This window comes from Acanthopagrus latus, chromosome 19 (genome assembly GCF_904848185.1).
Source record: "Acanthopagrus latus isolate v.2019 chromosome 19, fAcaLat1.1, whole genome shotgun sequence".
Classification (NCBI taxonomy): Eukaryota; Metazoa; Chordata; class Actinopteri; order Spariformes; family Sparidae; genus Acanthopagrus; species Acanthopagrus latus.
The window spans coordinates 16,842,528-16,867,668 of record NC_051057.1 but is presented as its reverse complement, the minus strand read 5'-3'; the positions used below and the strand labels follow the sequence as shown (position 1 = coordinate 16,867,668).

Genomic DNA, 25,141 nt, shown 5'->3' with positions numbered 1-25,141 from the left:
AGAAAAAGAGGCAAACAGGTTCATGAGGGACATGTTTAATAGCTTAAATTGAGAAAGATGTTAGCAATGTTTCTGAACATTGAAATGTTGTAAGACTTTGTGGCACCTGCAGTGTCTCCACACCTCTGACAGCATGTTTTTGGGGAGCTAATAGCTGACATTTTTCCTCTGACAGCATCACGATAAGCAGCCGCTCATGACAGGAAGGACTTTATCAGGGACCCTGGTAATCTCCCGATCAGCAGGCCTCCCGCCTCACTCAATGCAGGTTGCTAAGCAACCCACACCACACCACAGAGTCCCCATCAGCCCCATAATTCAATGGCTGGTCTAGACCTCAGAAGGATGCTGAGGCTCAGGAGGTCAGAAAGCAGTGTGCAGATGTAACGCCTGGAATATAAATGACCTGCGTCACCTCCTCTCAGCTGGAGAGATAAATCCCTGCATCTTGTTGGCTAAAGTCCACCTCGCAGATAAGAATCCTGCATATTCGATCTGAGACATCTCATCTGTGTGTGTGTATGCAATCATGCGTATTACCGTGAGAGAGTATGTGAGAGGATGCCACTGTGATTAGATGGGAGGTAATGATGTGAATCAACACGTTGTCATGCACCACAGCATCCCATTAATTAGCCCCGAGATGTTGGACAATGACAGCAAACATCAATGGTGCGGTTGATGCTCAATGACACGTCAGGCACCGTAGAATACACAAACACTGATGTCCATTAAATGCTGCAATTTTCTGTCACGTAATCCAGTGGCATTTTTTACACTGGGGATATAAATATGAATGAGTATGTGAGGGGTTTATGGTCAATAATGTCACACAATCAAAAACTATGTGATGCAACATTTTGAAACCTCATCTTTGCACTCAAGGTGAAAAAGATTTCAACCTTATTCTCTCATTCTACTGACAAAGGGGTGTCAAATTCAGTGACTTGATACAAAGACAACATGATGTCAGACAACGCTCTAAATTGAATCCTTATTCTAAAGGAGAAGTGGGTGTTTTCCATACTTCCACCTTCTTCCCTGCGGGCTGTTAAATGACAGCTCTCTACAGGAAAAAGCCAGTGGGAGGTGGTGAATTAACGTAGACAACACAGTGCAACGCTCAGGATCTATTTCTGGATCAGCGCAGAGGAAAACTTCCCACCTACAGATGCACAGATCATCACAGACATGTCTGAATCACAGGACGTCAAACGTCTCCATACTCTCTGCCAACAACCTCTCTCTTCCGATGAAAATATGTAAAGCGACTTGGTTAATGTGGCGAGGACTTCTGGCACCATTTATTTTTCCCCACTAACAACTAATGTTATGTAAGAAATGAGGAGAGGCTGGTGACATAACAAGTGATGGGATCCTGTTAAATGTTTGATGCTCTGCATCCCTCATTGGTTTCCATGGCGACGGCCGCTGTTAGACATGTCACTTCCTTCGCCATTGTCAGGGATGTTCCCGACATCACACAGACACACAGGCTTGCCGACACGCAGGGATTCGGAGCATTAAAAACAGTCAGAGGTATTTTACAACAAAGAGAGCCTTGTTTGGCAAACATAACAGATGACTGATTTATCGAGGTGTTTGGAGACACATGCATGATGACTCACAAAGCACTGCTCTGTCACTTTATAGGATGTATTCACAATACTGAGATAATCAAAACAAGCGACAGTGGTTCATTGTAGCTGACAGTTTTAAAAGAATCACAGACTTCTTCCCCCGCCCGTATATCCGTCAGCTAAAACAACATTTTAATTTCAGGCTTGGAGGAGCGCAGCATGTGTGCACGGAGGGTTGGCCGAATCTGAAAATAACGCAGAAAATTCCCCCCCTAAAATATAAAATGAATAAAACTGACATCAGTTTGAGAGATCTGTGCAGGTCCAACATATTCAAGGCTGTTTCGGGACTGAAACAAAGTCTATCAAGCAGAGCAGAACACAGCGATTTTCTAATGAACATCCGTCAGGTTTTAGGAAATATTAAGCTGACAACTGATCAATTTGTGCCTCCTTGCAAGACAAGGCTAATGCTGTCACTGTGACGAGCAAATGGCAACTGCAATGCAAATGAACCTCGATCAATGCAATCAATAATGCATAAAACGGGCCACATAACCAATCAATCAATCCCTGGATGTACCCCTCCTACAACTCAGTGCCAGTCTCACTAAAGAGAGGCTATGTCTGGATGAGCTGTGTGTTGACAGGAATAAAGAAGATTTTCAGCCAAGGAAAAAAAAAAAAGGTAAAGAGCTCTAAATCCAGACGCCGTCTCTCCTCCCACAGTGACAGACAGTGCGCCACCCGGCTGCTGCTAATGCTATTTAAACTGTGAAAGCTAATGCTCTGGGATAACAGGAGCAAACACTAAAGCTGACAGTCGGCAAAGCATTTCTAAAAAGACTGTACGTCGGAGGCAGAGGAAGACGGACCCGGGAGACAAATTAAGACGTATTGGAACAGGTGTACTAGCTGTGCCGCTCATGTCACAAAAAAATGAATAGGCCCAAATCAATGCACCGAGACCGGCCAGATGTAGTGTGCTAATAAAGAAAAGAGCAGAACAAAAGCCGAAGTGATCAGGGCATGATAAATTAAGTGTTTATTCAGGACTTTTTTTTATGTGAAAATTGAGGCTTTGAAATGATAATTACATTATGCATGCACTGCAATCTACATGTAAATAACAGAAATTAATAAAGATAAACCAGACACTCGGAGCAACATCAAAACACAGTGTCTCTTCAGTTTGGAATATGAATTAGGTTTATCCTTACATTTATTTTTAAACACATCTCGCTGTCTCTCTCCCATTATATTCCCACCAAAGGGCTCCTCAATGGCTTCTTCACTGATCGTTTCATCTTTTTACTATTCTTGGATTATGCACCTACTGTCGCGGTGCTCTTTCTCCGCCCATGCAGATATACTCTGGGTTTATAGATTTTGTAGTGCTTACTCAAAGTGTTTACACCGCAGTTGAACCTGTTGCAAGCTTCGATCGATGGAAGCATCACCTAAATCGTTTCAATCTAAAATACAGTGCAGAAGTTTCAGACAATATTGGCCTGAGTGGAGGCAAGATAACCGTCAATCGATGCAACACTGTTGGTTAAGTGTTTAATAGGAGCCAACCGGTGCCCTCGGGGAAACATGCAGCACTTACCCGCTGTACTTTAGCTTAGCTTATCATAGCAAAAGCCACAGACTCTGGAGACTCGCATCAAATTAAAATGCATTTCCGGTCTCAGGGTAATCACATCTATCCTTTTAGAGGAACCTCTAGGAAAGTATTCCCCTGAAGATGGAAATAGAGATTCAAAGTGGCTGGTTTCAAAATGAGACGTGACAGCAGAAGATCAAATGATATACGGAGGGAGGTAATTGACCTACTTAACAACATACTGAGGGAACCTTTAGCGAAAAATGGACTCTATTCAGCAGTAGCTCTAGAGTGGAGAATGTATCTAAATTAACTGCAAGTGTAAAACAGAAAATACTTGGTTGTGTAAGTACTCACATACTACAAAGTCTTATGTCGTTTAACGTTAACACGAGGACCATTAGCAGCAGTTACAGACCTGAGTTTGTGTGGACAGGTCTTCATTAGCATACCAGTTTAACACACTTCCTTATTCTTCATTAAATAGTGTACCATTAAGGGCAAACAAGCTCTACCCTGCAATTCATGAATATTTACACACTATTATTGCCATTTAATGTTAGCTGTATCCTTAGCTATGAGCACTGCCTAGAATGCAGCTTTAGTCTCAGTCCTTTAGCATTATGGCATTTACATTGTTCTTAAAAAATGACTGATCATTAAAAAAAAGTCTAATATATATATGTGTCTAATATATATATGTATGTAAAGAACGACAGGTGACAGCAGCTTAAAGGTTAGCTGTAAACGTCTGCTAGCAGCAGCCATTTTAGCCAACAAAGTCCTTGGATGAGAGCTAGAAATGTGAAGCCAAGTTTTGTGTGTAATTAAAGAACTATTAAGAATTTGGGGTGGTAAATGTGCCTGAATTATTTATATGTGTTGTCCGAGCGTTAAGAATTATCGGTAAACAGTTGCTTCGGTAGCTAAAAGATTAGCTAGCAACGTTTGCTAGCAACTGTCATCTCAGCTAGCAGAATCCACGACTGTGAGCTCCATGTGTGAAGCCTGTCAGGATGCACAAGAACGAACAAAAAGCAAGCCCTTAATTTAAAAAAAAAAAGTTGACTGAATCCAAAAATACCAAAATACACAGTGAAAACACAACAAAGTACAAGTACAAACCAGGAAGGACGTGAGCGCGCAGGAACAGAAGCAGGGAAGCTGAACAGACGACATGACAAAGACAGCAGGGAGCTACACACAGACTACATACATGAGGGCTGATTAACTAATAGGATGCAGGTGAACTAAAAAAAAAGGGCGGGAAATCACACAAAGGGAAGAAATGAAAAGCAAAACATAACAAATGAGGGAAGAACTTCAAAATAAAACAGGAAGTAACAAAAAATCTTTTTCCTCTAATCTTGACATCTTCTCTAATTCATTCAATTTAAACTTCCAAACAGGGGTGAATTCTTTTTATACTGCACTCTAAATGACAGTCAATTACATATAAATGTTGCTGATTGACACCCCAGAGAGACGCTCCTTCTTGCATCCCCCTCCCCTCCCCCCTCTCCTCGTCTACTTGCGTGGCAACAGCACGTCGGGTGAGGAAGAGTATGGTTGGCCCAGCCCAGAATAAACCAGGTTACTCCTTCAGGGACCTGGGGAAGAGTTGAAGTGGCAGACCTAGTTACTCCCACTCATCCTCTGTCTGTAGCTGTGGCTTCTGCTCATCAGGAGTCCGATGGAGAGCGACACAGGGCGGACTGAATGCATGTGGAGGAGTTATGAAGCAGCTAAATAATGTCTCATTACTTGCATATTAGGTGCAACATTAATCCAACATTAGTCTTTCTTGGCTGTATATATTTGCCTTTATCGAGCATAGCGCCTGTAATTACATTTCGGCACGAGAGGTATAATGTGAGTGCTGCTCCTTGGGCCAAAGCGGTGAAAAAAAAAAAAAAAGGAAGGAGAAGATGAAAAGATGTGGGGAAAGAGGCATTAAATCTCTAAAGAAGTGGCCACAAGATAGCCTTGCATGATAGTCTAATGTAATATCAAACATCCACACCCACCACGACCCTCCTCTCCGCCTCCGGGGGTTTTTCTGCCGAGGTGTCAGCAATTTCCCTCTATTAGGCTACACACCGCTCTGTACCAGAGGCGGTCTGTGTAATTAAAGTCTGTTTATATTTATATATATATATATATATATATATATATATATATATATATATATTTATATATATATATATATATATACATATATTTCTCCTCTGTGCCGTTTCCTCCTAAACTGGGTTAATATGGAAAAAAAGGTAAGAGATCTCCGAATTTGCTCCTCTTACCATGCTGCAAACCCAAAGACTGCCTCACTAATAAATCTTAGCCCTCCACAGATATCTTTGAAAAAAGAACAAACAAACAAACTCAAAATTGTCGGAGATGCCACTTTCATTTTTGTATGGTAAATGTAGCAGCTGGTTAACTTAACTTAGCATAAAGACTAGAAAAAATGGTTTATTTAACTAGTTTGTTGTGCTAACTGGCTACTAGCCGCGTATAAAGTTGTGACAGTCGCATCGAGCTTCTCATCTAACTTTATATTGTAGACCCATCTCTTTACTTCAGCTGGTTAATGTTTATTTTAAGACTTCCTCTTTACTTTGTTTCATTGTTATTGACTTTAATACTTCATTTATTCACAGTTTACAAAAATCATCTAGATTGAGGTGAAAATTAAATATATTGTCGTTGTACTGTTTTCATTTGAGTTTATGTCAACAAGGATTAGCAAATGTTAACTTTCTGATTTATTTATGTTTTGCACAAGGTCAACTGTTTTTATTCCAAACTATAACAGTCAACCTAAATTGAAGATATCTTTGACTTTTGAATTGTTGATTGGACAAAACAAGTAATTTGCAGAGGTCACCTTGAGCTCTTTCACTAATTTCTGTCATCTTGCAGACAAACATTGGAGAAATTAGAGGGCAGATTAATCTTTCATGAAAATATTTGTTAGTTGGAGCCATGACACATTGGAAAACAATGAAAAACAGTGTATAAGTAATCAACTAGCATGAAAACAAAGTAGCGTTTTATGTACAAAATCACACACATAACCAGGTCATGCTGTCATTGTGTTATTTGTCCTGCTTTGTACTGCTCGTCCTGCGTGTTACTCCGTGCTGTTTCCCTGTACTAAACTGTGGGGCACATTATATTTTGCATGTGATTGTATTGTCAAGAGTTCCCTTCGCTTGCTTCATCTTGTTTGTGAAAATTGATTGCGCGATGAATCTGCAGAAAGTAAATGAAGAGAGTGAAACTCAGTCAAACAAAACAAACAAACCTCAACGCGCAGGCATTTAATCATTCTCTGCAGGGCCAAAAACAAACAGGCGCTGCGAGAGACGGATGTGGATCCCCCAGCATGCATGTAAGCATGTAACGTTACCCTGAACCGCTGCTCCCGCGCTGAAGCCGTCCACTACGGGAGAATACATTAACCTTTAAGTACGGCTCTGTCTCGAAGATGATGCACGATATCGACAGGCCATCAATCCCCCTTCAAAATTAAAAGCCCGCTGTGTGATTCTGCTGAATGTCACACTGTGAAAAGCCCCGACATTTCCCCCTCTATTCATAAGGTGGCGTAGTGTCATGGCAACCACTGACAGAGACACATCCATCGTTTCAAGACGAGATGGTTCCTAGTCGGGGTTGTGACCGTTTGGGGTTCAGGGAAGCCTTGACATATGCGGTGATATCATATAAAAAGCCTGGTAGTCATTACATGAACTATTGTTTTTTTACTGCTTTTCTTAAACATGACTCATATGTCTTAACTGAGCTGAAACATACTCTGTGAGACAGTTTTCCAATGGCCTCCTATGCTGTCTATAAACCCCCCAAATGATTAAAAATAGCCTGGCTGGCTTTGGAACTGTGTTGGGTCGATGATGGTTGTGCACCACAGGGATGCTGTACAATATAATGAGGTGTGGTGGGCGTTCACGACTCCCCGGGTCTGACTTACCATTGACGCAGAACTCATACGGTGTACAGAGCTCGTCCTCGAACAGGCAACCTGGAGGAGAGACGGGACACATACAATTAAAATGAGTCAGTTGATGATTACTCTATAATGAAAAAATCGGCTCTACAGCAGTTTTGATACTCGATTAATCATTTAAATACACAGTGTGTTATTTCAAAACCAAACTAGATGTGAGTGGGGATGATAGGAGTTGTTGTCCTTGTTGTTTACCAGCTACCATCACTAATGAAAATCCACCTTTGTGACTCCAAGTTTTATTTGACTTATATTTATCCTTGTCTGCCAACTTTCTTCCCAACTCATGAAGGCAACACACCGTGACCTTGAACAAATCCTCGGATCTCTCTAGGTTTGAACAATGTTGGAAACCTTTCGGTGCATATATTTGTAGAAAACACAACTCTGCAAAATATTGATATTAATATACTACCAATAGCTATGGTCATTTTTAGACTTCTGAAGCATTATATCTTTAAATCACGTATCAAGCAAACGTGACAGCAACTATGTTGTTCCAGGCCCTGAAATGAAAGCATTTGCTGTTGTTATAGTACTTCACATAATTTTTGTTTGAATACTGTTGGGTTTTGTACAGCTGATACACACATTTTAAATAGTCACCCTTAAACACTTTTTATCGTTGCTTTACATTTCATGGTTGTCATGATATCAGATTTCCACTACACAGTTATCTTTGTTGTACAAGTTTGTCGAATCATTTCAACTTTCATTCCATTCTGTTGAAGAATGAAGCTACAGCTAGCAGCTAGCGACTGTCCGGGGGGAAGCTACTTGCTAACTCTGTCCAATTATTGCAAAATCCAACTCCCAGTGCCTCCAAAACTCATTAATATACTTGTTATACCTTTTTTCTTTATTAGTACAATTACCCAAGGACAAAGAAACAAAAAATCTGGTTTTGACAACCTTAGCTGCTGACCTCTGTTTCTAGCTTTTAGGCTAGCTGTAGCTTTGTATTTAGCTACAGGCATGAAAGTGCTACCAAGGTTACTCTCAGCAAGAAAGGGAGTAAGTGTATACCTCAACATATCAAACTATTCATTTAATCTGTAAATAAAATTAGCAGCAGCCTCATCTGATCACATTAATCACAGCAGGTTTACTTCAACCGCAGTGAGGAAAACAGTGCAGATGTCCAAATGACCATTAGCATATTCAGTACACAACTGATGACTGAATGTACAGACAATCTGCTGAATTAGGCCACTGTCACGATTTCCAAACACGTCATCGCTCTATAAAAGTACAGCTTAGCACTACATCAACTCTGGCTGTGCGTCTTGCTGCTAATGACAGAGCCATCAATCATCAATTAGTGATTAGGATCTCCTATCCTGTCCCTGACACTAATACCCCAACTCCATGGGCAACGTTTCCACATATGAATGTTGTATGAATATTAATGACCTTTAACGCTTTGGACCAGGGCTGGGTGTTCCAGACTAATAAATGAACAGATGGCAGGAGCATTATGGGTAGCTGTTCCCTGTGTTCATATTTCACACGTGGGAGTTGCAGCGAGCGGAGGACTGATTGTTCTGCTCGCCGATCTGTACAGGTGATCCACAACATGTACTCGTTTTTTTTTTTGTTTTGTTTTGTTTTTTTCCAGGAAAATGAGCACTGGGTACAAAGAACTCCTCTTGAAGTGTAATCTTCGGCATTGCAGGCTGCATGGAGTGGCGCGTTCAGGGTCACAACAGGCGCAGACAATAAAACCAGACCTTCAGCCAAGGAATTAGCTACTTGGAACGTGAAATTTCTGTTTGTTCAATAAGCCCTTGAGAGGCTTGTATTAAAGTGTTCATGGCGTTTGCAGCGCTGGCAACGCAGAGACAATCTGTAAACAACCGGGCCGAGCCTCGGACGTCTTTCTTTGAGTCTTTTATTTTTGTTATTTCCCTCCCTCGGCTCATCAGTAGGAGTGACGTAATTGGATGCAACCTCTTGATCCGCTGGCCTCCACGGACAGCGACGAGCAGCTCATGACCATGAATAAAGAACAGGCTGGGCAGGAGGAGGAGGCGTCTGTCAGACCATGTTAATAATGAGAAGATAGGTGCGAGGAGTCAGCTAATCAGTTCTCACAGAGAGGACAGACAATCAGGACAGGTGTGTGATGAGACAGGAACTTTTCAGACATCAAGTTAGTTTATTTGCAGATCCATCATTAGGGGTCATTATTCTGTTCTAATTATTGAAGTCTGGTCCCGCGTGAGAACTTGATTATACGGACACAACGCGCAGCCATTTTGCTCGGAAGCTGAGGGCACATTTCGTGAAATTACACCTTTCGGAGATAATGGCTTCAATATGTCAGCAAAATGGCTATTTAATGATGTAGAGTGAGGCATCATAACAGAGCTGTAAGGTCACTCAGTTCTCTAGAAGAAAAAAAAACTGTAAGGCAGAATGTTCTGAACTGACGAGAAACAACTTGCTGCTCGAAATTGCTTTTCAGACAACCCAAATGTTATTTTGTGCTTCCTACATCCCCTCATCTCCAAAACTTTCTGCTACTGCAGCTCCACTAAGACACTCCTTTCTATATAAATACTATAGGCTCTACTAAAACATACAGGAAGCACTTATTCTAACTGCTTTATAATGCACACAACTGCATCAGTGAAATGAATGTATAAAATGAAAAGAGTCGCTCATAGTGAAAGAATCATCACTTTAAGTACATTTACTATTTTCAGTTTTCCTCAAGAGTCTTTTCAGGGTTGCAGCAGGCGCTAACAAACACCACCAGCACCGAACAGCAGACAGACAGTGTTAGCAACTAGCTGGTGAACGGAGTGGAGCATTTAGCGGCTAATGACGGAGATATCTCCTTAGGGACTTGGTGGATACCCAAAAAGAGCTAAAAGGAGAGTGAACATTTGCATTGGCGTCATCAGGTGGAAAGAAACAGCTCTTTAATTGTACACTGTTGTTGCTCTGTATCTGCTAAATGTGTTAATAGGTGGACACATTTCCTACGTCAGCTTAATAAGCTGAGCTAAACAGTGACAATGTGCTTTTTGAACAGCTCCACAAGAGAGAGAAATCATGGCCGCTCTGTGGTAAACAATGTCAGAGTTCACTGCCAGAGCCTCACTGTTCAGCTCTATTAGACAATAATGTATTTTGGCCAAAAAAAACCCTGGTAATGCAGGTTTAATGTCCACTCACTGGAGTCTTGACTATGTACTCTGTAGCTGTATTATATAATCATTGGATGATATGAACATGGCTATACTATTAAATGAGCCCTTGAGAAATTTTCATCAAAGCTGAAACAATTAGTTGATTAATTCATTTGAATATTAATATACAACTATTTTGTTTTAGTAAAAAACAGGAAAAAAACGTATAGAAAATTACAACATTCTGACTTTTTATAGACCAAATCAAACAGCAGTAGACTTTTCAAGAGAATGATTTTCACTTCACTGGTTTTGGCAGTCTGTAGTCATCAGGTCGAGTGTGAAAGCAGCTTATTATGACCCATATTTACGTTTCCTGACAGGCAGCAGCCCCTGGTGGTTGTGGAAATGATTACAGCAGCAGACAGTCAGGCGAAGTAAAGAGCAACTGTGTCCTCATGAGGATCAGGTTGGGGTGAGGTCAAACAATCACAGGACTTTCATCCAGGAGCTACAGAAGTAACGTAGGTATTTTAATGGAAATGACAATGTTTTCTTTTGTTGCCTAAAACAAGGAAATGTATGAATGTTACTCCTGCTGCTGTATATTCTGCAGCAGTCACGTCGTTTTGGGAATCCCTGAAAAACGAAAAATTCAGTAGTTTAGGACTGAGGATGTCTTAGTCTTTAGATTTAGCTGGAAGGGAACATCGAAAACACCCGAGACAAAACTTATAGCGAAGCAGCCACTTGAAGCTGAAAGAGCCACCCAGTCCCTCTTGATCAAGCATCTCTCCGCTCGGCAATTAGTGTCAGTCCATTCAACTTTACCTCCTCATCACTTCCCCGCTTAATTCACTGGGTTCTCTGGGAGGCCTTGTCAGCTCTCAATATTAATTACGACCTTCCATTTAATGAAGCATCCAGCCAAGCATAGTAAGTCAGACATGGTGTGTGCGTGCGTGCATGTGTGACTGTATGCGCGTGTGTGTGTGATGGGCAGGGACAAAGGATTGATAACGCCACATCCTCTTTCTCCAACACCGTGCCAGAGATGATTAAAATGGCGGCTTTTAATTAAAACGCAATCACAGTGGATGTTGCTGATTACCTCAGGCGGAATAAAAAAAAAAAAAAAGAAAGGATGCTCGACTTGTCGCGGCTGAGGAAGGAGAAAAAAAAAAAAAACTGTGTCCAGGCTATATCTTAATGAAGCATCCCGACAAAGAGTAGCCGCCGCTTCGTCTCGTGTAATCCTAGGCGTACAAGATAATTTCACAAACAAAAACGACCTCCAAAAAAAAAAAGTGCTGCACTCGACTGTCGAGTGATGACGCTCTGTTGCCATGTCAACCTCATCACGGATCAATCCTGGAGGCTCATAGACGGGAAACCCACTGTCAGAGGAGTGAGTACAGTAAGTGGGATTTAAAGGATCAGCTGAGGGTGATGTGATGTGTGTTATCTTTATTGTCTGGATCTACAACATTTCAATAGTTACTGAGCCGTAACTAACAATGCATTTAATAGTTGATGATGTCTTGAGATTGCGAGAGAAGAAACACAAGCAAATATAACCATTTGAGAATCTGAAATGTGACATTTTCTCTTCAAAACAGAACAATAACAATAAAATAGCTGTTGATCCATTTTATTTTCAACTGCTTATCAATTAATAAATGTGAAGCATATAACTGAATACTAACTAATCGTTGCAGCTCCAAATAATTGATAGATTTTTTATTTGTTTTGATTATTTTGAATGTAAAAACGACACTCTGGTTTCAGACTCTCGAATATGAGGATTGAGGATGGATGTGAAAACAGATTATCATACAGAAAACAACGCTTGGAATGAGTTATAATTATTGAATTCCAAGTGACTGTCATTTGAGAAAATAAAGTTTATTGTTAAACTGTGTAATATCCTATGTTGTCAAAGGTGTTTCAAGACCAAATTTGGGGAATTTCCTTCTTAATATCGGCCCCCAAAATCTGGTAACATTCTGGCTCTAGAAAATTTAGCTGATTCATTATTTGGATCAGTTAGGCAAGAATGCCAAAATTCTCTTGTTTCAGGTTTGTAACAAGTATTTATTTACTGCCTTGTCAGTTTTTATATCATCATCATCAACATCTTTTCAATCAGCTTTAATCAATAATGAAAGTAATCAGCAGCAGCCGCACTAGCTGTGAGCTACCTACAGGTGCTGTAAATGTGATGCAGCTTCACCTCCCAAAATAGGCACAGAGTGACCTAATTTACAGCGTGCTGGGAGAATACAGAAGGTCAATGGATGCAGTAAGTCGGTTCACAGTTTTTGAACATGATATACTTGTAGTTAGTGGCCTGTGCTCTCAGAAGACTGTAAAAAAAAAGAAATGGTAGACAGAACTCACAGTGCGTTGTCTCTCTGGCCATATGCTGTGGAGGATTTCCATTAAAACACTTGCAGAAAAAAAGAAAACTGGATCAATTGAGATGTGTTTTAAACATCCCCAAAGTCTTTATCCACAGCTGTGTGGCAGAGAGACACCTCCTCATGACACCCCCTGCCTGCCTTGTTACAACTAACTGCTATTAAGGGCAGCAAGTGCATCCTCTGTATAAGTAAGCAAAGATCAACACACACACACACACACACACACACACACACACACACAAAAACAATTCACCTTCAGCTAAAAACCTCAGCTACGCAGCGTGTCAGGGACACAACAGAACGGGTGTCTGCCCTCTGGGAGGCGTGAAATCAGAGAGGAGCGTGTTTAAAGGGAAAGCTCATTTAAGGTCATTTATGTGGAAGCAATTACGACTGAGAGATTCTCATTAGAAAACATTATAACCATATTAATATCTTAGATAATCCTCCCGTGTACATTATTAAGCCATCCGTGACACATCTCGGAGCAGCATTCAGCGCGCCGGAGCTGCTTGAGACTCTCTCAAACATTCAGCCGTGATCGGCTGGCTGTGATCGGCTGACCTTGCCTGGAACATTAAATATGTCTCGATGTGGCCAAACCCAAGGCTGAACAAGGAGTCAAAAGACTTGATCGCTCACTTTCCCTTCGCACAGGTGGTTGGCCGGCGCCAGCATACCATCTGTGATGTCTGAGGGGCCAAGGAGGATGCTGGGAGTCTGGCAGCGAGGACAGCCACTCCCAGAGCTTGCTGCAGTTTAGGACATATTTCATTCACTGTCCGGAGCCAACGACATATCTTTTTTTTTATAATTATGGGACCAAGGACACCTTACTCATTTTTACCTACACACACACACACACACACACACACATACCTGTACTGTCGGCCAAAAAAGCCATTTTAGAAAAGTGCAGCTGGTGACAACGGCAATAAAAGTGCAAGCGAATTGAAAAAAGCACCGCGGCTGGAGCAGGCACGGCGACGGGAAACATCACCTGCAAGCAAATTAGCATCAGCTTGACACCATGTCCGCAGATTCAAACAGCTTGTGTCATTAAGGCGCTCTCCTGCTAAAATTAAAGATGGCTCCAAGCTTTTCTCTGCTCCAAAAGGCCTGTTCTTGTCAAAAACCTGTTCATCACATGTCAGCAATTCAGCAGTGGTGACTTTACCACCATACATTTTTATACATTCCTCCTGAGCTTTGACAAGATTCTGCTGTAAATGTGGTTCTGCACAGCAACATTTCATGTTTCTGGAATGGATCCATGTTAACATCTTATTTGCACACTACAAAAATACCAAGGAATACTGTTGAGGCTTTGATTTTAAAAATTATATTTGTTTGTTTGTTTGTTTTTATCACAAATAAAGAGATATCTTCACATATAAAGTTTGCCGAATTTACATGAAGGCCCGCACGGTTAAGAATTTGTTGTAAACAGTGTTTCGCAAAGTTTGTGAAATTTCTCCAAACACAACAACTCTCAAAACTGTGCAATATTTTAAGGGAAACTGGAGACCTTCTGTGCAACCTTCCAAAGAAGTTGCCTATATTGGTTACTGTTTACCGTATTTTTAAAAATTTCATATGTTTTCTGTCAATAAAATGTTTGCTTCTTTCATAAATTTGGTGTAAATGATTAAATCACTGGTCCAACAGCGGCGACATTCGGGGAGGACAGACGCACTTTAGACACAGAAACAGCAACAAACTGACAACAAGGAAAGAAACAACTTAAGTTACTGCATTTAACACTGAATTTACAAGGCATGAATAATTTTGAATTTGCTGTAGCAAAGTTTGGGAAAGATTCTCAACTTTCTCCTCACTCGAAAAACTCTTAAAAACACTTGGATTCGAAAGGGAGTCTGGGGATATTCAGCATTGACTTTGGATATGTTTCCATCAGTGTATTAAGCTAACTGGATGATGGCTGTGGCTTCATATTTAGCCCACACACAGACATGTCCTCATCTTACTCCTGGCAAGAAAGCAAATTAGTGTTTTATCACAAAATGTTAAACTTCCCCTTCAAGGCAAATGTAGTGCATCAGAGAATAAATCAAAGGTTACTTAACGACATGAATAATTACTAGGACGCTGGAAGCAGGAGAGGAGTCAGGGGGCTTTGAGGTCACTTTGATTGAAGAGGGAAGCTGACACGAAACCACCTGACATCCAGAGGAGCGTAACCAAACACATTTCTCACCGACTTTCCAGAGAATTTGTCTCAGAATTCCCAGTCAGGCAGTTCACTCTCAGTCACTCAGCTGCCAGCTCCAGGCTACAGCCCAGACAACCACCATGAATTAAAGATGGCAGCGTCACTGCGGCAACAGAGGACCCAGAAATAGGTCAGCTTGACCTTTTCTCTGACCCGCGATGAATGATTCAGACATTTGATTTTCTCCCCTCTTCTGAGGTGTGATTGGGTGTTGAAGTGCAGAACCGGAGCGAGCCAAACTGTTAAGTGTCCTCCTTCACGTGTGCTGAGGGGCGCAAAGTGAACCAACACAACCTGGCCCTGAGGGAAATCTCCGGTCCTCCACATGGAGTGAAATATTTAACTTTTATGATGCCAGTTGCACCTCATTTAAAGTGCAGGTCATCGCAGACCAACTGTGTTTGAGCAATACCTCCCCTGCAGATGAAAAGTGGACATACAAATCAAGGTGGTGTGCTCACATCACTCTTTCGTAATTTTATAGCTTTCAAATGAAACGTCTCACTTGTGTAGCGAAGCACCTTTGGTTGCAAGCTCAAGGGCTATTTGGGTACCCAGGTTAGAATGACACTTTATCCATACTTCTGTCTGCTCAAACTAAGTGTTCATGGGGGAGAATCCACAGACCTTTCCTGAAGCCAAACATACCAATCACAGACACCGAAAGCCACAAAGCTCTCACTGGCCATCCTGGCGATGTATAAGTGGCTAGTTCACTGCATTCTACAACATGTCTTACCTCTTTTAAGTCTGATAAATACATAAAAACAACTCTGTTAAATGTCACAATCATGTAAACACAAGCAAAATAGGCATTATGAACATATCACAGTCTGAAAAGGCTACCCAGTGTGACAGTTACTGCTCACTGCTGTAGGTGTGTGCTTTGTGCTAACCGGGCTGGTTTGTGCTTTGTGCTAATGTTAGCCACCAAATTAGTCTGTTTCAGCCAGTGGTTCTGTTCTTTGGTATGGGAGCTGTGTGCTTTGTGCTAACAAGAGTGTGTCACTGCCACAGACGCTCTTAAATGGGCTCAGGGACAGTGTGCTTTGTGCTAGACTGTTAGCGCCTGAACAATAGTCTGTCACTGCAGCTGCCTCTCACTTGCTTTTTTTCCTCAGGTGCTTTGTGCTACTGAGTTAGCTAGCTGCTGAACAACAGGCACAGTGGCTGTGTACTGTTCTGCTATTGCTATCTCTATCAAACCAGCAACACCTTATAACTCACTCATATGTGAGAAAACACCTAACTTTATAATAATGAATATAAACAACAAAAATGGCTTTTGTTAGTACTTATAGCTGCCAAACTAGAATGCCACTAGCCTACTCATAGCTTTAGCAATGCATCCAGCTAGCCTTGTGGATGATTTTTGTTGCTTTTATTTTGACAGAGCATTTGACTTGATTTATTACTTGTCGGAGCATTGACAGATTTTCCACAAATACAGCGGTAGCGGCGGGGTCCAGCAGTATTTTTCATCCAGCCAATCACACTGGCAGTTCTTAAGTAAAGCTACAAAACAGCTTGTTTTATTACAGCTGGGAGTGAGAGTGGTGCAGACCAGATAAATTGTGGTGGATCCGAGCCAAATTCTGAGGGGGAAGTGTCACTAATGTACTTCGCCGACCACAGCAGCCACATCAATTAGTCACAAAAACAGCAAAATTACATCTCCAACATCTCTCCCTTGCTTCGCCTCTTCCTTTGTTTCCCTCCCGCAGAGAGAAATGGTCCAGAGTATTAATCAACATCAGCCTAAGACGAGGCAGACACGTTACTGCTTTAATCACAGCCGAGATAGTATAGATTAATTCTTGTGCTCAACTCGCGGACCTTCAGAACCCTCATTACAGCGTTATTGTCCTCATTATAAATCGTGGCGCTGCAACACAGAGGTGACCTTCATGCTGACCCCTTTACCAAACACTGTTTAATTCGAACAGAACGAAAGAGTTGTGAAAAAAAGGCACAACGGGGGCGGTCCAGTCTTGCTTTTATAACCCGAGGACGCTTTCACACTGTCTGTGTCACGAGCTCAGGTATATGGCGAGGCGACAAAATGCAAGGAGCACATTTTTTTGCCATTTTTATATGCAAGTGGGAAAAACAGTCTTACCAACACAGTAGTATAATTTAATCATATTTTTACACCTTACAAGTCCCCAAGGAGTGAAAAACCTCCACTAAAATGTAATTTGATTTTGAATTTATAGCCTAAAATAAAAATCTAACATAACCTTCCTCCCCTCTCTGGCGGCCCTGTTCCTCCTTGACCCAGAATATCTTCCTCGGTTCACCTTGAACTGAGGCAGGGGAACGGAATAACGAGATGGATTGCCTCGACACGTCTATTTGACACAGTTCTGACTTCCTTCCTCTCAAGAGCGGCTGACATTTGTCGGGGAAAGACACAGAAGCGCAGCCAGCCGCTTTGCTCCCACTCCCTCGTCTCAATAACCACTCAAAGCCAACACACTCCTCCGAGCATCTGTTGAGTCACAAAGAAACATCGCACGTCGTCTGTTATCACACCAGCCGTGGCGGCGTCCCAAGCCAGGAATATACAGCCCGCCTTGTGTCGTTTCTTTCCGAAAATTCGCCGCTCGCACATTAAAGGCTGCAACTTTCCAAAATGAAATTTAAAAAATCTCCCATTCCCCGTGAATATGAAACGCTTCATGAATAGCTTATCAGTTTACAATTCATGTCGGATTGAACCTAAAAAACCGAGGCTGCAGCAGCTGTATGTCGGCTCATTGCCGCTCGTTTACAACACTGTATGTTTATAAATTAGACTCAATTGGCATATATTACATTCAATAACAGATGATGATGAAAATCTTGATATAAGACCAATTACACTCAGCTGCAGCTGTTGAGATTATTCATTTAGAAAAAAATACAGGCTTTGAAAGTAACACCAAATGTTCATTAACGATCCAGCGCGGCCATGTGCACAAAGAGGAGCTAAATAAAATCCCATCTAATAAATACTTTGCCATTTATTGGATGAGTCGAAGCTTTTACTGAACGCAAGAGTGTCAATAAAGTCTGAACTTGAGGGCCCGGCACTGGTTGCCTCAAGCTGACCCTAAACCAGCTCTGTCAAGATGACTCAGACGTCCAGAGAGATAAGAAAAATGCTCTGCGACCTTAACTGAGACACCACAGCGGGGTCATATTAGTTTTGGCAGTCCTATTAGCTTTTATCCTTGGATCATTTTTTTACTTTAATTATGATTTGGTTTCTGCGGGCATTCAAGCAGAGTTTTAGAAACCGGGTTTTTATTATTCAGAAAAGTCTCTGCTTTTACCGACTCATATACAGTCTGAGTCATTGTGAGGAATGTGTTGCTTTGTGTTGGCGTTAAAAGCATATTGATTTGAGTTCTGAATGGACATATTGTGTGTTTAGACAGTTGATTCAAGGTTTTTGGCAATGCGAGGGCTCCAGTGATGACAATGTTGGTCTATTTTGGACCAGGCTGACGTATCTCAACAACTAACACAAGGAACGCTATGAACTTCAAATCCTTTAATAGCCCTCAAAGGATGAATCCTATTCACTAATCATACCATTATTCCTCTCGTGCCATCGATATGTTTGCATTAGCCCTTTTGAGTTAAATGTCTCAGCTTGGATGGATTGGCCCATCCAGGCTTAATCGTAAGAAGTCTGAAGATTGTGCCAAAATTAGGACAAAAATTAGATTTTCTCCAATTCTTTGGTCTATGTCCAAGTACCTACAAAACCATTATGCCTGAAATGAAATAAGAAATGAGCTGGTTCCAAACATCTATAAATCTATAAAAACCACAATGTCAGCAGCTGGAGAAACTGCTTTTACTGAACCAGGATACCTGGACTGGAATGTAGTAACTGTAATGTAAATGTCTAATCTCCATGATCCAAAGACAAAGAAGAAACACCAATGTTTTTGTAATGTTGCTGTTTAGTTTCCCTAAATAGTATGCAATTCACGTATTGCTGGTTTCATACTACTCATATACCGACAACCTCATATACTGTTGTAGCGTCCTAAACAGCAGGTTAATAATAGTAGTTAGCACTGTTGGACGCAGCCAGGTGCTAATCTTTGGCTAATGCTAGTAAACATGCTAAGATAACATCAACCAAGACAGTAAAAAAAACCAACTAGTTTTCTCTATACTACTCCAGCTAGCTAATGTATTACTGAAGTTGTGACTGAAGTTGTCCACGCCTCGTCGTTCATGTCAGAGGTTTCATTTCTCGAAGGACATTCATAACTGCAGGTTTGCTAACGTTAGCTGCTTTCAAAAAGGGTACACCCTCTGGCTTTTAGATATATATTATGCTTGACTAGGTGTTTCCTCAGGTTAGAAGTGTCATCCTGGTCAGCTTTGCATTTTGCACTACAAATATTGCACCAAGTTTTGCCCTGTCTCACTGTAACTACTTGCAGGAGTGACGATACACCATCTTTCTCGCGTAAACCTACCGAAATATTTGGTTATTTTACCGGCAATCTGACAGGAAAATGTTGAATAAGTCTACACTTGTAATCTGTACTTAGTAGGCACCCTTAAAAGTACAAAGTTCAGTACCTGACCCTACTGTAATAAATAGTTTGTTAACATGTGAAGATGCTAAACACCAACACTGTGAGCACATGACTGCTAGCATGACTGTGGACCGGTTGTTTTCACACTCCCTACACTGCTGTCATCGTGACACCAAACGCGAGAGTTATTATTCATGATATGTATTCCTACACAGCGTACGACTTCGATCTGCAGCACAGTTATAGTTATCTCTTATTGCTCCTTCTTTTCACATAAATCCACTCGGTGTAGCATCGTCTTATGTCAACTATAGGAGGCTTGCTCCCAGGATAAAGCGCGTGGAAAATTAAGTGGACCCCTGGGACAGATGGGAAGCGTCCCAGCAACACACACACACACAGGATGAAAACAAACCACTTCAAGTGAAGGCGAGTGTCCAAACCTTCCCTCGGATACAATATACTGTACAGCGCCACGTTCACACCACATCTCAATCCCCTCAGATGATTTACAACCACTGTAAGATATCTGATATCTCCACTCAGTCCAGATATCTACGGGATGACAGAGGCCTGTGGCAAAATAGATAGAGCTCAGCAGCCTATGAATCAAATCTAACTTGTCTGAGTATATCAGGCGACAGCTGCTGATAGAAGCCGTAATGAAAAGACCCAGCAGCGCAGCTTTAAAGGACACCGCCCCCATGTACATATTGGAGATAACCTACCCGTGTCACACATCTCCATCCATCAATAACACTAACCTTAATTTGAGCGTAAGTAAGACAGGGAGCCGAGACGGGCTCTTTTAAAGCCCAGTGCAAATGCTACACGCGGATTTATCTGCACGATCAATGTGGTGCGATTTAAGGCCTGAAGTTTCTTCATTTCTATGCCGTCTCACTTTAAAAAAAAAAAAAAAAATGTTACACTCAGTCTGATATTTGTGTTCCTGCTAGATCCGCGAGGGTGTTATTAGAATTGGGCTGACACCTCGAGTCGGAGTGATACTTTCATTTTTCATTAAATCCCAAAACCTGAATTTTTTAAGTTTCATTCCTCTATTTTAGTCGATGCGGCCTCCGTTCAACAAACTTCCTCAAAGTACATTTGTCCTGCTGACAAAACATGACCTTCCTGCAGAAAAGAGTGGCCTGTACGGTTAGCAAACTATGGGATTTTTATTTGTTCCACGGGTTGTTATTGGGATTCAGGACACTGCCAAACCTCTGCAAACAGAAAAGAGGCCCTGGACTGAATTTTAACAACAGGCCTGATAGCAACACTGATTGCAAGGCGCCGGAGTGCACAACAAAATCAATTACTGCAGATTTTCCACTGGCAGGACTCTCCTCAGTAGTAAATGAATTCATTATTCAAATTCTATTCTTCCTCACGTTGTGTAAACAGGGCATTAACCTTCTTGCACTCTTGGTGGAAAAGAAGCCAATCCCAAATTCAATTCTATCCTTATTTCCTCTTTCATTAATAGAAATTAACCAGCCTGCCACGGTGTACTTTATGACATAATTAACGTGTTGTAACAGTTTCGTTAACGTCGTCAAAAGCCTCCCACTGCTACAAACAACACCCTTCGGCCAGTTCTCAAGCATGCTGTTGAATTACGCCTCACTTGAAGGCAAACTGGGCTCAAAGCTGGTTTAGTGAGTCGCTTCAGTGAGGAGGAGTGCAGGAAAAGTACAATGCCATAACCCGCCCATGACCTCTCCGGTTCACTGAAAGACGAGCGCGTCACCCTGGAAGAGATCGCAAAGATTTTACAATGGAGGATGACGGCGGGCAAGCACGTCTGTATTTCACAGCAGTTTATGTCGTCCTGTAAAACATCTGTGAGTGAATCTAAACGACGTGAGGCAGATGTGACCTTCACTCTACTGTAACAGATGTAAACGTTGTAATGCCGTCATTTTGGCTGCTTAGGTAAGAAACTATGGGACTTACATAAGACCTGTAAATGCACATGCTCTTCCTTTGGTCGTTCTTCAGGAATAAAAAACAAACAAACACTCTAAACAAAGAAGAAAATAAGGTATTTTGTTCATTTGCAGTCAACGGTAATAAGGGATTTAACACATCTTTGTTTTGCCATCTGCCTACCGTCCATATTTACTGGAATATTTGTTAAATTTATCCGCAATATAATACATTCAAATGTGTGTTTTAAAGGGTAGATTTACAAAACCAAATCACTTAAATTTGTAAAGGCACAAGCCCAGATGGCGGATACAGATAGGCTACTCTCAGCTTATAGCTAGTGTTAGCTGAGTTTGCATCTCCATCATGATTGGATTAATGTAAAAGTTTTCAAACACAGGAAGCTTATCCACTTTGTTAAAAATGATTTTGGGCTAGTTTGATCTCCATCATGATCAGGTGTAGGTATTTACCTTTTCACACATAGACACCGTGTGCTTTAAATTAAAGCCTGACCAAACGGTAGCTATTTTGATTATTTTGGCTATAAACCAAAGCCCATGTAGGATTAAATGCCTCTCTGTTTTGCTAGGTGTGTCCCTGTCCATCTATGTGCTAGAACACTGAAATCAGTTTATGAAAAGTGCTTTAAAAATACAGTTTACTAAACTAATTCAAAATGTAAGTAATTTAAATATGATTTAAAGGTAACATTATGTCAAAAGCTGATATGGCAGGCTATTTACTGTTAGCAAGTCGCTTAGCTCTGTCGCTAATAAACGTTAGCTAGTTTGACACCACAGCTCCTTGGGGTTGAATGTACCTCTGTTTCGCTCATATTTATATTGAAATCAGTTTGTTAAGACAGGCGCTATGCAAATACGGTTTGCTAAATACATTCAAAATGCAAGGGATTTAAATATGATTTAAAGGTTATGTTAGCTTCATCAAACCAAGTCGTGAAATTTCCACTAGACTCAAAAGCTGTAATGGCAGTTGAGCTAGTTATCGTTAGCAAGCGCGGGGGTTTAACCTCCATCTTGACTGGATTTAGCTTTTTTGTTATTAGTTATATGTGTTGAGAAACTAAATTACCAATGTGTTGGCTCATCAAAATGACTACTTTATCATTACATATCTCAGTAATGAAAAGTGTGTCAATAAACTTTAATCGTTTGCAAAGGCTAGCCCTGGCTAGCTCCACTGCTACAATAGCTTACACTTCATATGTCTCCCCCGAAGATATTAACTACTGTAGCGTTAGCTTTCTAGTTGGGTCTCTGAGGAGGTTAGACGAGCTGTTATGATAAAAATTATACATTTCTACAGCATCATTTAAAATCTAGTGACTGATGCTAGAAATCACATATGTTCAGTAGTTAGGCCTACAGTGTTTTGGCTTCGTAATAAGGTAACGAAGAGCTCCAACTGCTTCTTCTACATTTTGGATTTAGATATCATTGTCAGTTCTGTGTGCTTGTTACCACAGAACGACACTCACACATGAGCTTGTGCGTTAAAGAGCCAAATTCTGCAACCTCCAAACAGGTTCTGGAGATTTGTAAAGTGCAATAAACTGCTTGAGAAATACCAGAGACGACACTTTCTTTCAGGCACCAAGAGTTTAAGAAGTGCAAATGTTTCTTAGCCCCGCGCACGGAGCCGGCCTCGCGACCACTGTTTAAATTTCACAGCAGTTAATTTAATAATCAGAGCGTGCAGTTGCAGACTTATTTCTCCCTGTCTGGGTTTCACAGGCTCTCAGACAAGTGGGACACGTACACCCACACACACAGCACACACTGGCTGCCTCTCTCCCACACAAACACACCCACCCACATATTAATATGCACTCTGTTTATTACACCAAGCCACTGTATATATATACATTTATATATCTATATCTATATATTAATATATGCTGCTACATCACGCTGACACACCTTGATTTAAAGCTTTCCACTGACACGGCGTAATGCACAGTGGGACTCATTAAAAACAATAAGCACCCCTTAACTCCCAGCCACAGTCTGACGACGGAGACCTCGTCTACACACAGAAAAAAACATACGGAGAATTCAATGAGAGAAAAAAAGCACCCCGGGAATAAGCACTGACTCATTCACAAGTATTCAAGGCATAAATTAGCCGGCTCGCAGGGAGGGAAAAACCCCCCTTTAAAGTGAGAATGACATTCTTATAATAAGAAATAAGAAGACAGGCAGCGGATGGTGTGGATTAAGAAACGATGGACATCCTCTTGCTCTAAATATAAAGAATATGATGCAGCTGGATGCCTGTATGAATCATCACAGAAGCACAGTGCAAGCCTGAAACCTATATTTACCTCCTGCTCATTATAAGTTCAACGGTCTTGCATTTGTCTGCTGATTAGAGGTGTAAACCAGAGGTGGTAGATAAGAAAAAACACACCTGAAGCAGCGAGTCTGAGATCCTCTGATCTATTTCTAACTATCGCCTCTTTTAATATGCCATACTTTGGACATGTGCCACATTTTTTTTTTCTTCTTCTTTTCTGTTAGATTACAGTGAGGCAGGCCTGGAAGAACAAATCAAGGGTAATGAAAATACAAGCGGGCCAAGTCTGGCAAATGAAACAGGCCTGTATGAAAGATGAGGAGGCATAGGATATGATTAAATATTTAACTGGATTTAAAAATTGCATGGTCCTCAGGGCATGTGTTGAGTAATTCTTACAGGGGCATCCATATGAAATCCAGTGCGTTATTTTACATGTGTGCATGTGTCTGCAAAAAGTGGCCCACGGTGCATTATTATTATTATTATTATTATTATTATTATTATTATTATTATTATTATTATTATGAGACCAGCAGAATAAGAGTTCACGATATAGGTGATGATTCTTCAGAGGAAGCATTTCATCCACCAGGCCTGACACATTATGTAACTTTTTTTCTGATGCTGGATCTTCAGATGTCGTTGCAATAAAACACACACACAAAAAAAAACAAAAGCCACACCGACGCACACACACACGTTTTTTTTTTTTAGGAGACATGCACTTTGATAAATGAAATATGTATAGAACAACTTTTGCAAACCAGACAGGTGGATTTGGCACCACACAGAGAAGAAATAACAACACCTGGAGAAGAAGAGGGTTTTGTTTCCCCCCCCCCCCTTTTGTTGGGGGGGGGGGGGTATATAAGAATAAAAAATGCAATATATTCTTACCAAATTTCCTGTCAGCGAGGGCAGGTGAGGAGCAGAGGCTGACAGCCAGTGCAGCGAGGAGGACGGGACGGCACAGTGAATCCATCGCGCTCTCCTGCCTCAGCTTCGCTTTCACGGCGCTTCACTAATCCATCGCGCGCCTCCCGCTAAAACTGCATGTCTGACGCAAAAACTCAGGGTCGCGAGCCGCACGAGACGAGACTCGGGACTAAAGAGGCATGTTGTGGAGGGCAGAGGAGAGGAGGAGGAGGAAGAAACGCCAGAGAGAAGAGGGGAGAGAGAAAAAAAATCACGAAACGGGCAAACACACACAATACAGGCGTTGTTTCAGCACCACAAACAGCAACCAGCTTCACGGAGGAGCCCCTCCTAAGTTTCTGACGTCAACACACACATGGTGAGGAGGGGATGATGCGTGCAGCATGCAACAG

At 41.4% G+C, this 25,141-nt stretch overlaps 1 protein-coding gene across 3 annotated transcripts in view; it reads right to left on the bottom strand.

The window, feature by feature from the left end:
* ptprn2 (protein tyrosine phosphatase receptor type N2) overlaps positions 1–25,117 on the bottom strand; it is a 133,162-nt gene extending 108,045 nt beyond the window's left edge. Inside the window, exons 1-2 of one of the 3 annotated variants that reach the window (XM_037079639.1) lie at positions 24,711–25,117; positions 7,181–7,231 (exon numbers count right to left, since the gene is read on the bottom strand). In XM_037079639.1, the coding sequence (XP_036935534.1) occupies positions 7,181–7,231; positions 24,711–24,795 (136 nt within the window). In that variant the 5' untranslated portion in view covers positions 24,796–25,117. Of the gene's footprint in view, positions 1–106; positions 254–4,307; positions 4,419–7,180; positions 7,232–24,710 lie in introns of those variants that run through there. The other 2 variants (XM_037079640.1, XM_037079641.1) reach the window with 2 other exon arrangements.
* Between the last annotated feature and the right edge of the window lie 24 nt (positions 25,118–25,141).